This window comes from Crocodylus porosus, unplaced genomic scaffold (genome assembly GCF_001723895.1).
Source record: "Crocodylus porosus isolate Cpor-Errol unplaced genomic scaffold, CroPor_comp1, whole genome shotgun sequence".
In the NCBI taxonomy this organism is placed as follows: Eukaryota; Metazoa; Chordata; order Crocodylia; family Crocodylidae; genus Crocodylus; species Crocodylus porosus.
In genome coordinates, this window is record NW_017728951.1 from 38,787,710 (window position 1) to 38,800,626 (window position 12,917).

The 12,917-nt window shown below is 42.1% G+C and overlaps 1 protein-coding gene across 1 annotated transcript in view; it reads left to right on the forward strand.

The window, feature by feature from the left end:
- The window catches only part of TM9SF3 (transmembrane 9 superfamily member 3), a 104,461-nt gene extending 94,461 nt beyond the window's left edge, over positions 1 to 10,000 (forward strand). The window contains exon 15 of the mRNA XM_019555993.1: positions 8,173 to 10,000. Within this exon, the coding sequence (XP_019411538.1) occupies positions 8,173 to 8,240 (68 nt within the window). The 3' untranslated portion in view covers positions 8,241 to 10,000. The remainder of the gene's footprint in view (positions 1 to 8,172) is intronic.
- The last annotated feature ends 2,917 nt before the right edge of the window (positions 10,001 to 12,917 follow it).

The window sequence follows — 12,917 nt, forward strand, 5'->3', positions numbered from 1 at the left end:
GGTAGCCAGTAGTGACAGAGGTCAGCCCCAGAGACACCTGAACTGTATTTAGGAATTATTACCTATGAGTCACGACTAAACTATGATATAAAATTACAGTCTAAATTATGGTGACCCTTAATGCATCACTTCTACAGTACAGATAGCACACAAAAAAGGAGGTTCCAGACACAGAATACTTGATCTGTCTGTGAATCAGAATATCACAAATCATAAAATCATAGAGAAGTAGGGCTAGAAGGGACCTCCAGATATCATCTAGTTCAACCCCCTGCCTGAGGTAGGATTGTTCTTATCCAAACCATCCTATACAATTCACAAACTAAACTCTATGTAAGATTACCATCAAGCCTGACAGAACACAGACCTAACACCCTAACCTGCCACAGGTAAAGCAGGGGAACCATGGCAGCTAATGTCCTGGTTCTATGAAATGTTGTTAATATATGCTCAAGAGATCCCAGGTAGAAGGCCATGCCCCTTGCTGCAGAGAAAGGCTCCTAGACTCCTAGAGTCTGTATCAACCTAACCATGGGGTAAAATTCCTTCCTGATCCCAAATATGGCATTTGGTTTGACTCTGAGTAGAGGGGCAAGACCCTCTAGCCAGTTACCTCTGGCTTGGTCCCCAGCAGGAGCATTGGCCACACCCTAATCAAATTCCCCAGTCTTGGCTGTAGCCGGCACCCAGTGCCTCTGAGCTTCCTGATGCATGAAGCAGAAAGAGAGAAGAAAGGGGGGCAGCCAGCAAAGCCCAGAAGCATGGGAAATGCCCGTAGTAGAACGGATGGATAGCTATGCCTATGTCATCCCTGACCATTGGCTGTCCAACTTCTTTTTGAATAGTGATAGAGCCCACAATGTCCCTGGGTAGTCTATTCCACTGCTTCACTGTTCTTTCAGTGAAGAAGCTCTTCCAGATATCCAGTCTAAACTTAATTTACTACAACTTTAGGCCATTAGTCCACATCCTGTGTGCAGCAAGAGAAAAAAGGCATTTTTCTTCTTAATGGCAGCCCTTTACGTATTGGAAGACTGCTGTTGTGTCCTTTCCTAAGCACCTTTTCTACAAGCTGAACATGCCTAGCTCCTTCAGCGTCTCATCCTATGACTTGTTTTCTAAGCTCTTGATCATGTTTGTTGCCTGCTTCTGGACTCTTGTCTTCTCCATGTCCTTTTTAAAATGTGGAGCTCAGAGCTGCACATAGTATTCCAGTTAAGGCCTAACTGTACTGAGTAGAGGCACTGTCACCTCCCGTATCTTGCTCCTAATACTTCTATTAAATGCATCTCAAAACTGCATTTGCCTTTTGTGTGGTTGTATGACACTGCAGACTCATTGAATCTGTGGCCTACCAAGACTCTCAGGTCCTTTTCCATAGTTCTGCCATCCAGCCACGTATCATCCGTTTTATATTTGTGTTTTTGGTTATTCCTACTGAGGTGTAGCATCTTGTATTTGTCCTCATTGAACGTCATCCTGTTAGCTATAGCCCAGCTTTCCAACCTGTTTAGATCCTACTGAATTGCATTCACATCCTCCAACATGTTCACAATCCTTCCCAGTTTTGTGTTGTCTGCAGACTTTCTCAAGCTTTCTATGCTAGCACCCAAATTGTTAATAAACATGTCGAACAGCACCAGGCCTAGGACAGACTCCTGTAGGGGACTCTGCTCAAAACCTCTTGCCATTCTGACATGGACTTGTTAATAATTTAAAGTCCATGGTGGTGATCACCCTTTCCTCCTCCAGATGCTTGCAAATAGCCTTCTTTAGGATAATCTCCAGTACCTTCCTAGGTATTAAAGTGAGGCTAGTCAGTCTGTAGCTCCCTGGGTCCTCTTTTTTTTTTTTTTTTTTAAGATGGGTATTACATTGGCCCTTTTCCAGTCCTTTGGTACCTGGCCCATTTCACACAGCTTCACGAAGATCATTGCCAAGGGCTCTTAGATCTCCTCTGCCAGTTCCTTCAGTACTCTTGGGATGAAGTTCATGTGGCTCTGCTGCCTTAAATTCATTCAGACCCAACAAAAGCTATCTGACCATCTCTTTTGTTATCTCCTTCCTCTGCTTGCCCCCTTTCTTATCCAGATAATCCCTATTAGGTGTCTGGCTGCAGCTTAAGTTTTTTTTCTTGAAGACTGAGGCAGAATAGCTGTTGAGTAGATCTGCCTTCTTCAAATCTTCTGTTAGGAGTTTCCCTCTGACTTCTTAACAAGGGACCCACAGCTTCCTTTGTCCTTCTTTTCTGGCCAGCATACTTTACAGAACTTTTTTTGTTGTTGTCCTTGACCTCCTTCACCAGGTGTAGCTTGTTCTTTACTTTCCTGATTTTTGTCTCTGCAGGTTCTTGCTGTTTCCTGGTACGCTTTCTTGGTGACCTGCCCATTCTTCTATTGCTTGTATGCTTTTCCTTTCTGCATTTGTGGCATTTTAGAAGCTCCTTGTGCAGCCATATTGGTCTCTTGCTATTCTTCTTGTTCTTCCATCGTGTTGGGACAGTTTCTTGTTGAGCTTCCAATACTGTGCCCTTTAGAAGCTCCCAGCCCTCCTAGGCGCCTTTATCCTTCAATCTGTCCTCCCTTGACACCATGCCTATTAACTCCTTGGGTCAGATGAAATCTGCCTTTTTGAAATCTAGCATTGTAATTTTGCTAACCTCATGCTTTGCCTGGCTCAGGATCTGGGATTTTATCATATTGTGATTGTTTCCTCTCAAGTTACCCATCACCTTAACTTCCTTTACTATTTTCCCTGTTGGTCAGGACAAGATCCAAGATAGATGATCCCCTAGTTGTATCTACTTGCTGGAAGAGAAAGTTGTCCTCCTCATGAGTTAGGAACTGGCTTGGCATTTTTTGTTTATTGCGTTATTCTTCCAGCAGATGTCCAGAAAATTGATATCTCCCACCAGTACCATCCCATAGCTTTTTGGATAGATTTATCACATGCTTGAAGAGTTCCTCATTCACCTCCTCTTCCTGATTTGGTTCCCTACAGTAACTTCCCACCAGTATATTTATGATGTGTCTTTCACCTTTCATCTTCACCCAAATGTATTCTTCTTTGCTGTTGTTTCCCTCCTGAACCAGGGAACAAGTATATGTGCTTTTGACAGAAGGCAGCACCACCACCTTTTCTCCCAGCCCTGTCTGTCTGAAGCAGAGTGTAACCTGTGATGCTGACATTCTCGTCGTAAGAGTGGTCCCACCAGGTCTCTGTAATGCCAATCAGACCATAGTTTTTTTCACAGGCTGCAGCTTCCAGCTCATCTTGTTTATTCCCCATACTTCTCTTATTTGTATGAATGCATTGGGTATATTTTGCATTTTGACCTACTTGCTTCACTTTTGCTCTACTTTTGCAGTCCTAGAGCTTTCTGGCCCTTTTCCAGAGTTAATTTGCTTCTTTGAGTCCTTTTCCCTTTGGACTGTGCACTCTGTTGCTGGAGGGTTTTGATCAACATCCCCTGTGGAACCTAGTTTAAAGCTGTCCTTACTGGGTTGGCCAGCTGACAACCAAAGATGCTTTTCCCCGTTCTCATCAGATGGATCCCATCTCTTTATAGCAGTCCTCCTCCCAAGAGCATCTGCCTATTGTCAAGAAAGCTGAAGCCTTCATGTCAACACCACTGTCCCAGCCACGCATTCACTTCCAGAATATGATGGCCTCTGCCTGAACCCTTGCCTTCCACAGGAAGAATTGATGAAAACACCACTTGTGCTCCAAATACTTAATCCTCTTGCCAAGAGCCTTATAATCACCTCTGATCTGCTCAGTATCATTCCTGGCAGTATCATTGATGCCTACATGGACAAGCAGGAAGGGGTTGTATGAACTTTAGCAGTCTCTCTATGACAATTTCTCAACCTGTGGTCTGCGTACCCCTGGGGGTACACAAGACACAGGCAGGGGGTACATGGATACCTCAACACTCTGTCTTTCTCGTCCTTTTTTCCTCTCTCTCTCTCTCACCCCTTCCTCCTCTCAAAACTATGGCAAAAATTTGGTGCAATTAAAAAAAAAAATTAATTCGCCAGTAATAATTTGTTGGGTTCCACCCTCCTAGCTTTGGCCAACATCATCTCTAGCTCAGGGACATACTTGCGTTGTGCACCCCTGGTGTAAAAGGTGGCAACCCTACCAGCACCAGATCAGACATCTGTCATATCACGGTCTTATATACACAGCCCTTCTTCCAACATATGGCACACAGTCTATAAATATAAAATCCCCTGGAAAATTGAGTGTTGGGGTACTTATTCAAATTTACAGAAGTGAGGGGGTACTTACTACTTAAAAGGTTGAGAAACGCTGCTCTATAACATCCTGAATTTGGGCTCGAGGCAGGCAGCACACCTCCTGGCACCCCAGATCTAGAAGACAAATGACGCCTCTGTCTCCTGCATAAGGGCATCACCAACCATCATCGCTCTTCCCTTCCTTCTTGGTGCAATGGTTTCATAGATTTCATAGACATTAGGGCTGAAAGGTGCCTTGGAAGATCTTCGAGTCCAGCCCCCTGCCCCAGGAGCAGGAAGTCAGCAGGGGTCATAGGATCCCAGCAAGATAAACATCCAGATGTCTCTTGAAGACCTTCAAAGTAGGTGCTTGAACCACCTCCAGCGGCAGTCTATTCCAGACCTCGGGGAGCTTGGACAGTAAAGAAGTTCTTCCTTATGTCCAGCCTGAAACGGTCCTGGAGGAGTTTGTTCGATCTTGTCATCCCTTGGGACACTCTGGTGAACAGATGTTCCCCCAGATCCTGGTGAGTGCCCCTTATAAACTTACAGGCAGCCACCAGATCACCCCTGAGCCTAAACCCCATGGCTCTCAGCCTTTCATCATCAGGTCTGTTTTCCTGACCTCCGATCATGCACATGGCTCTCCTCTGCACTCTCTTGAGCTTCTCCACGTCATTTTTGAATTGTGGAGCCCAAAACTGGACGCAGTACTCCAGCTGCGGCCTCACCAAGGCCGAGTACAATGAGAGAATGACATCCTGGAATTTGCTTGAAAAATATCTATGGATGGAAGCCAGCTTTTTGCTCGCTTTACTAGCTGCAGCATCACAGTGATGGCTTGTGTTCATCTTGTGGTCAGTCATGACCCCCAAGTCCCTTTCTTCCGTAGTGCTAGCCAGCGTAGCGCTGCCAAGCCTATAAGGATGCTGCTGGTTTTTCCTCCCAAGGTGGAGAACCTTGCATTTTTCAGAGCTGAACACCATCAGGTTCTCATCCGCCCATTTGCTGAGCCTGTCCAGGTCAGCCTGGATCCCCCTCGTGTCCTCAGGTGTGGATGCTTTACCCCAAAGTTTGGTGTCATCGGTGAACATGGCCAGTCCGCTTCTGACTCCAGTGTCCACATCATTAATGAAGATGTTGAGGAACCCCACTCCATTTGGCCCTTGTTATAAAGAGAAAGCTAAAAATAAATCAGCATAAATTGGAAGACTTACCTCTACCCCAATTAGAGAATTGGGACCTGTGATATTTTTGGACTACTTAGTGGGCCACTGTGAAGGTTAGCAAACTCGTTTTGCAATCTGTGTATTAACTGTTCTGCTGTCATTTTTACTCCCAATTTCTTCTTTTCCCATTTTATTGGGAATTGCCATTTCTCCTTGCACTTGGGCTTTGTGCTTTTTGCTATCCTAGGCTGCTACCTCCTCTGCCTGCAGATGTTCTTGTCTACCTTTTTCCTCAGTTCCATTGCAGAGTGCTTGAAAGCGGTTGCTGACTTCAGTCTGCTGCTTTTCAATTTTGGGGGACCCTCTTTTGAGTAGTTGCATGCTGCCACTTCTCCTTATTGCCCTTTGGCCTCTCCAGTACCAGCCTCTCATAACTCTTGTTCAGGTAATCTTCTTGGTCCCTGATGCAGAGCAGCTTGGATACCTGTGCTTTCAATCTGAATCTTTTCCTCCAGGAAAGACCTCAGTTTACACTTGGTGCAGATGAAGTGCTCCTGACCCTCTGGAAAGAACACAAACACAGCACATCCCACACGGGTCACAACAGCTGACCCCCATTTGTGCCTCCTTTGCTGCCTGGAGACCACCTAGACTGTAAGAGCAGGGGAGAGGAGAAAAGCTGTAGTACAAGAACCTGCAGACTAAACAGCATGGCCCTTGTACATGTTCATATGCACAGAATCTCCTGTTCCCTGGCTCTCTCCTACCATGAAGTCCCTAAGCCAGCGGTTGTCAACCGGGGGCATGCATACCCCCGCGGTACTTGAGAAGGCCCTTGGGGGTACATGTGGGCAGGCAGGGACAGACTGCCGCCATGCACCATCCTGGCTGGGTGCTGGGGGCAGAGGAAGCTCGCATGTGGCAGCTGCCACTGCTCTGCATTCAACTGAGTGCCACCCTCCCCTGGGTCCACATCTGGCCACTGGGGGTACGCTGATCCAAAAAGATTGAAAACCCCTGCCCTAAGCAGACTCCCTCTCTGTTTGCTGCTCTCTGTTCCCTGCTCAAACTGGTTTGTCGGGGGCTGGCTGCCTATCTTAACTGTACCCCTCAGTTACCTAAATTAGCCCATCCAGAGCAAGGCCTGTCACTCAGTTATTCCAGAGGGGGGAAGCAAAGAAAAGAAAGAAATAGCCAATAGATGAAAGACTGAGAATTAAAGCCTGCTTAAACATACTATCCACTTCTATCTGATGTCAGCAGTGATGAACACTTTCTTTCCCTTCTCCCTATGGAAAGACTTAAATGTGTGGCTTTCATCAGCCTGCGGCTACTTGTGCCAGCCTGGAAGCAAAAGTCTGGAGCAGTTTAGGAGAAATGCATATTATGTACTATAAAGAAGCGCCTCTCAACCCAGACACATCTTCTTTATCCTTTTGAAGATGGTGGTGTTTGAATTGTTTCTTAATAAGGTACTATGAATTGAGTTGTAAACATCCGAGTGTGGTTTTCTTCTGCATCTGATCAGCTTCCACACAAAACAGTAGCGGAGTCTCTAGTGGGTTATTTCCGGGGGTCTCTGGCTTTCCCCTTTTTGGGGTAAAGCTTTTGCTTGGGGTTAGGGTCTTATATTTTGATTATTTTTCTTATTATTATTATTTGGGCTAGCAGGGGGTTATTTGGAGGAAGTGGATGTCTATTTTGGTTGATTGGTGGTCTTCAAGAGGAAAGCTTGCTCTGCTGTGGACTTTCTGGTCAGCATCCTTCCAGGGGAGCATGCGTGCATAATCCATTATGAAAAGAACACCCAAAAAGCTTTGTGTTAAAAGCTCTATTAAATCTTACCCATAGCCTTCAATTGCCCATCCATTGGTTACAATTATTACTATACAGGGAATGATAGCAGTTCTCTTTGATCTTTACCAGGTTTGCATCTCTTGCTCCCCTGTGAGTGTTAGCTAACCTGACATCCACAATTCCACCTCTTTGGGAGACATGCAAGGCAGTGCTATGGACTCCTGTACTTCTATGCACCCTTATTGTTTATGCAGCCTTGCTTATCTTCCCCAGAGTGGATTGGTGATAACAAATCTATTTTCTGGGTCAGATTCTTTATCTCTCTTGCCATCAAACTGTCTGCAGTAGTGTATTACTCAAACTGCTTCTGCTTGCAGAAATCCATTATCCTATTTCTTTATTACTTCTGTGACCAGGCATAATCTTTCCATGATTCTTACTAATTTCAAAACTGCAGGTTGCAATTTCCCTTTAAACTAGTAACAGTTAGTAGTTAATCTTTTTGTTCAGGCCTCCTTGGAATCTCAGACTCCTAGGATGGAGGTTAGCTATTATTTGTACCTTAAAGTAAGGCAAAAACATTTGCCAATAAAATACTCATCCAAAAGATATGTCACTTATAATAAAAACCTACCCTCCTACATACCTTCTCTCAGAGTTAGGGTTTTATGCTTTCAACCCTTGACCTCAAAAAATGGACCTGGTTCTTGGAGACAGTAGTGGGGGGCTGGTATGTTTTTCAGGGCCAAGTGAGCATGGCCTGTCGGTAAGATGGTTTGACAGTATCTCTTGAGATAAATGAGTTTTTGCCAGACATTCCCTGGGATCATTAGAATTTGAGAACAGGTATTCCAGGTAAGTTATTTTCTTAGTTCAGAATGGATAGTGTAAATAGCTGTATTTTAAGGAGTGTGTGAGTGTGCATGCATGGCTCTAAAATATACCCTCTTTTTGGTTTTTTGCAGGAGCTATTGGTTACATGGGAACAAGTGCCTTTGTTCGTAAAATCTACACTAATGTGAAAATTGACTAAGGAAATAAGAAAATTGAACTATGGATCAGTTACTGTTTTCACAGGAATGGACTTGCACAGCAACAAGCGCAAGAAGAGATTTGGGTTTTAACACTGGGCACTGTATGGGTCTCCGTTCTGTGGATGGCTTAAAGTAACATCTATTTTCATTGATCCTAGGTTCTTACTGACTGCTTTCTCCAACTGTTCACAGCAAATGCTTGGATTATATGCAGTAGACATTACTACAGTACATGGCTAATCTTCCCAAAAAAAAAAAACTAGCTCATTAAAGATGAATAGACTAGCTCTCTTCAGTGAAGAGGACAAACGGTTTATTTAAAGCATTTGTTCCATTCAGTAAAAAGAGGGAAACTTGGCTGCTAAAACTGATTAGTAGTCTTCCTGGTACTTAACATTTCTAAATTATCTAAAAATGCTGTTCCAGAAAGATTACTTATCAGATTTTTACTGCCATTTTCAGGATAGAGGTATGTTTTATATTTTGACTCTGGGTGCTTTTTTGGTTCATTTGCAATATCAACTATACCTACACCCATTTGTTTAAAAAAATTAAAAATACTAAAAAAACTGCATGTAATATATCAGCTATCATTCTAGTTGGACCAACTTCCCTTTTATTTATCTCTAAAATAATATTCAGCTACATCTTAAATCCATCCAAAGAAAATAAGGCTGAAGACAGAGGTGTGTTCTCTGCAATGCAATTTACTGTACAGTTAGAAAGCAACATGTTAAATGAAGAGGATACTGTTTGTTTTTAATAAACATTTTGAGGTCTAGATTAAAACAAAACCAACATTTTAACTGAATGTCTAAAGTGATTCTCCTTTTTTCCAAGTTAGTCTTATTTTTTTGTTTGGGTTTGAATGAAGGGTTTTCCTTAAAACGTTATTAAAGGGGTAATAAGTGTATATAACATTAAATAATGTAACTTAGGTGTAGATCCCAAATGTATTTGGATGTACAGATTTACTACAGAGTACTTTTCTGATGATTCGGTGTACAAATGTGTGAATTTGGGTGGCTTTTTACATCTTGCCTGCCATTGCATGAAACCTTGGGGTTCCTTCACAATGTGTGTGTCATGCTTTCTGTTCTGTTTCCTTTCTGAAGCTCTTACAAGAGTTAAATTTGTAATTTAGAACATTTTAATTTTTTGTTTATTTGATCTGGACACTGATATAACACCAAAAGCACAGATGCTTTGGGGTGTTCAGAAAACTAAAATAAACTTTTCAAACAAAAATATTCTGATTGTGAAAATAGATGAGTTTGCAGTTGAAAATGTCTGTTTAAAAAGGCAATGCTACTGAATGCCAGTGTCTGTGTACAGTATTACTGTGCTTTTCAAATATCAAAAACCCATGCTTCACAGTCAAAGAATTTGCTTGCATCTAGATTATACAGTCCAATTCCAAAATGGATGGTCAGTCTAGAAAGGTCCTCCTTGGCTGGACTGTCAATAGGGAAATCTGTTTAATGATCCAGCAAGTGTACTTGGAAGATGGAGAGATGAGAAGAAGACTTAATATAAATGAGCAAATAAAGGTTAAGATTTTCTAAGACAAATGAGTGTTAATTGTGCAATGTATTTAGCTAGGAGGAGTCTCAATGTGTTAAGTCTCTCATGGAAACAGATTTAAGACTTTAAGGGGCAATCAGCTTGGGAATTTTGACACCTGCTACATAGGGAAGTTTTCATAAACCTGTTTGGAACAGAGTGTCTTCCCGCAGAAAATGCAACTTACTAAATAAAATAAAATTATAAGCAGCAGTATTTGCATCAATGAACCCTATATTTATCTGTCTAAAAATCATGCCAGTGTTGTACAGGGGTGTGAAATACATTTCTGCTTCTTGAAGAGGGAGACAGGCACTCATAAGGGATTGTGTTGTTTTGAGGTGTGTGTTTGGAAAATTTTGCATTCTGTTTGTATATATAATGTAAAGTATGTGACCTTAAAATGAGTGGAACAAAATAATTCTTCTGAATGGGGAAAATGCAACCAAATCTACAGGTGGAAGATATCAAAATCCTGCATATTCACTTGAAATTTTACTCAATAAATGTGTATTGCATATACACGTGCTCTGATATTTTTTGGCCATTTTAACTGATTTTTGCAGGAAAAGAATTAAGTTATATTTCAAGTGAATTGTCGGTTTTCGTAGATGAGCATATTACAGTTTGACACGAGATATTTCGCATTTAAAAGTACAGACCAACTATAATGGGATCATAACGTGGTCAACAATTATTTCTGCCTTTGTCTGACAATAATGTAGGATTTATACAGAATGGGTTTTGTACTTGTTCCCGTTAGTAATTTTGCTAGTGCACATAACTGTCTGAAGCCTTCTGTATATTCTAAACTTAAATAAGAAACCATTATTTCCCCTGATAAATACATTTAGTGCTCTGAGATGCAGAATTTTCAAGGGGAATATTTTGGATCTGTAGCTGTGATTAGTTTATCAAAATGTCACAAACCCTTTTGTAAATTTCATTTAACCAGTTTTGTACCTGGATTTTTTAATGCTGCAGACTTGTGGTACATATTTCCTTTGTGTTTTCTGGCATCATCAGTGTAGATATTTTTTGTACTTCTGCAGTTTCCTGGGAATTGCCCCCCTTCACCGCCGCTTCTATGCAAGTGTAAAGTAGAAGTTATTTTGAATGTCTTGTCTTTGTCATGGTGGTTGACAGGTGCTACCATATTTTTCTGTTTATATCATGCCCCCATATATAATACCTTAATAAGACGTAGGGTGAAGGAAACATTATTTTTCCTCAAAGAAACAGAGTATGTTTGGGTCTCTCTTTATGCAAATTTCGTTTTGTGCAAATTTGCTTATATGTGATGACCTTATTTATACCAGAATTCACTTTGTATGAGAAAAAATTGATATTATGTGAAGTGGCATGCAACACGGCTATGCCTGTAATATTGGATTCACTTTATGCGAGGATTTTTTGGAATGCAGACCTCGCATAAAGAGAGAACTGAGTATAGCAGCAGCTAGGGAACTGAGCCTGCTCCTGAATCTGCACTAGCCCTTGTGCCAAATGAGGTCTGTGGACAGACCCAGTTCACCACATCTGACGTGGTGTGCTGAGTTCAACCTGGCACACGGGGTCTGGAGCCGTGTGTCAGCTCTGATCCTGCATGTGGGGCCATGTTATCTAGCCATGGGGCTCCCCATGGGTCTGGATATTTGGCAGCGGGGGAGTGGTGGCAGTGTTAATTGCCATGGTTCCCAGACTAGCAGCAATTAATGCTGCTGCTGCTTCCCTCACCACCAAATTTCCAAATCAATGAGGTCAGGTTTTCTCTCATTTAATGTGCACCCCAGGTTTCACAAATTGGTTCTGGTTGAAAAGGGTACAGGTTATATTTGAGAAAATGTGGTCTTTCCTAGCCAGCTTACACAACATCTTGGGTAATAGGATGCAGAACCTTTCTGCTTAGACAATGTCGTCTTCTCCTTTTGTACAAGAAATACACATCTTGCATCTACCACTTCTCCCATAGTCACTTGTCAGGAGTTTCCTTGAATTAGATTTTTTAAGCCCTCTGTTAATTTTAGAGTTTGATTGTACAGCACTTCTTTTCCCATTTTGGTACAGATGATGTGTGAATTCACTAAATCAAGGGATAGCCAGTCTTGGCCAAATGTTTTAGATGAATACAAACCTGAATGGTTTGAATTTAGATGGGAATGTGGGAAGAATGCAGCTGTAATACTTTGTTTACAAGAAAATGGAGAATGCTTAGCAAGAGAATTAATTAGGAATGATCCTCTCAAGGAGTGTGTCATTCTTCAGGTGGATAAAGTATGCATGAAACTTGAGATTACTGCTACTACACTTTAAATTATTTGAATTTATGGTTGCAAAGGTGACTAATATTGATGGTACTTTCCTGAAAGCTTTTTTCTTTGTTCAGGAGCATCTCATTTTTAGTGGCAGATTTACATTTTACTGATCTTGTCAGCACTGTAGAGGTACAAAATAATGAAAATGAACTAGGTTCCAGGCTGGTTGTGGTATTAATAGTATCATTAGCCTGAGTTCGTAATTGCAGGGTCAATGTGATGGGGAAGTATGCATATAACTGAGGTCAGCATTTGTTCTCCTAGAACTTGCTGGTATGTTGTATAAGCCAGAATAAACCAAGCTATTTTTTCACCCCTCCAGGGGCAAGGATTGTAGCCAGAGGAAATTAATGAAGATTTAAGTACACCTGGACTCAAGTCGGTCATCTTTTCTGACTAGCTTCTTAAAGAATTCCTGCTAATACTTTGTGGTTCAGTGATAAGATCTGTAGAATAGACAAGAAACTTAAGCTAGAGCCATTTTTTTTATTATTAAGCTAAACTTGCTACAATAGGACTCTCATCACTGCTACTGATTCAGCTGAACCAGAAGGGGTATCAGATGGGCCTGTGCAAAGCAGCCAATTCAGGGAGGGGCAATGATTTGATTTGGCTTGAATCACCAGAGATCATCAATGATTTAATTTGGTGATTCAAATCACTGTCCTGATTCGATTCGGCCAAATCTGATTTGGAGATTCGGCTGCTGCCAAATCTTTGAATCAGCTAGGCCAGGCCCATCCCCGTCTCCTAGCTGACCAATGACTGCCCTGCCTGCCCCAGCTCCCGGCACTTGTT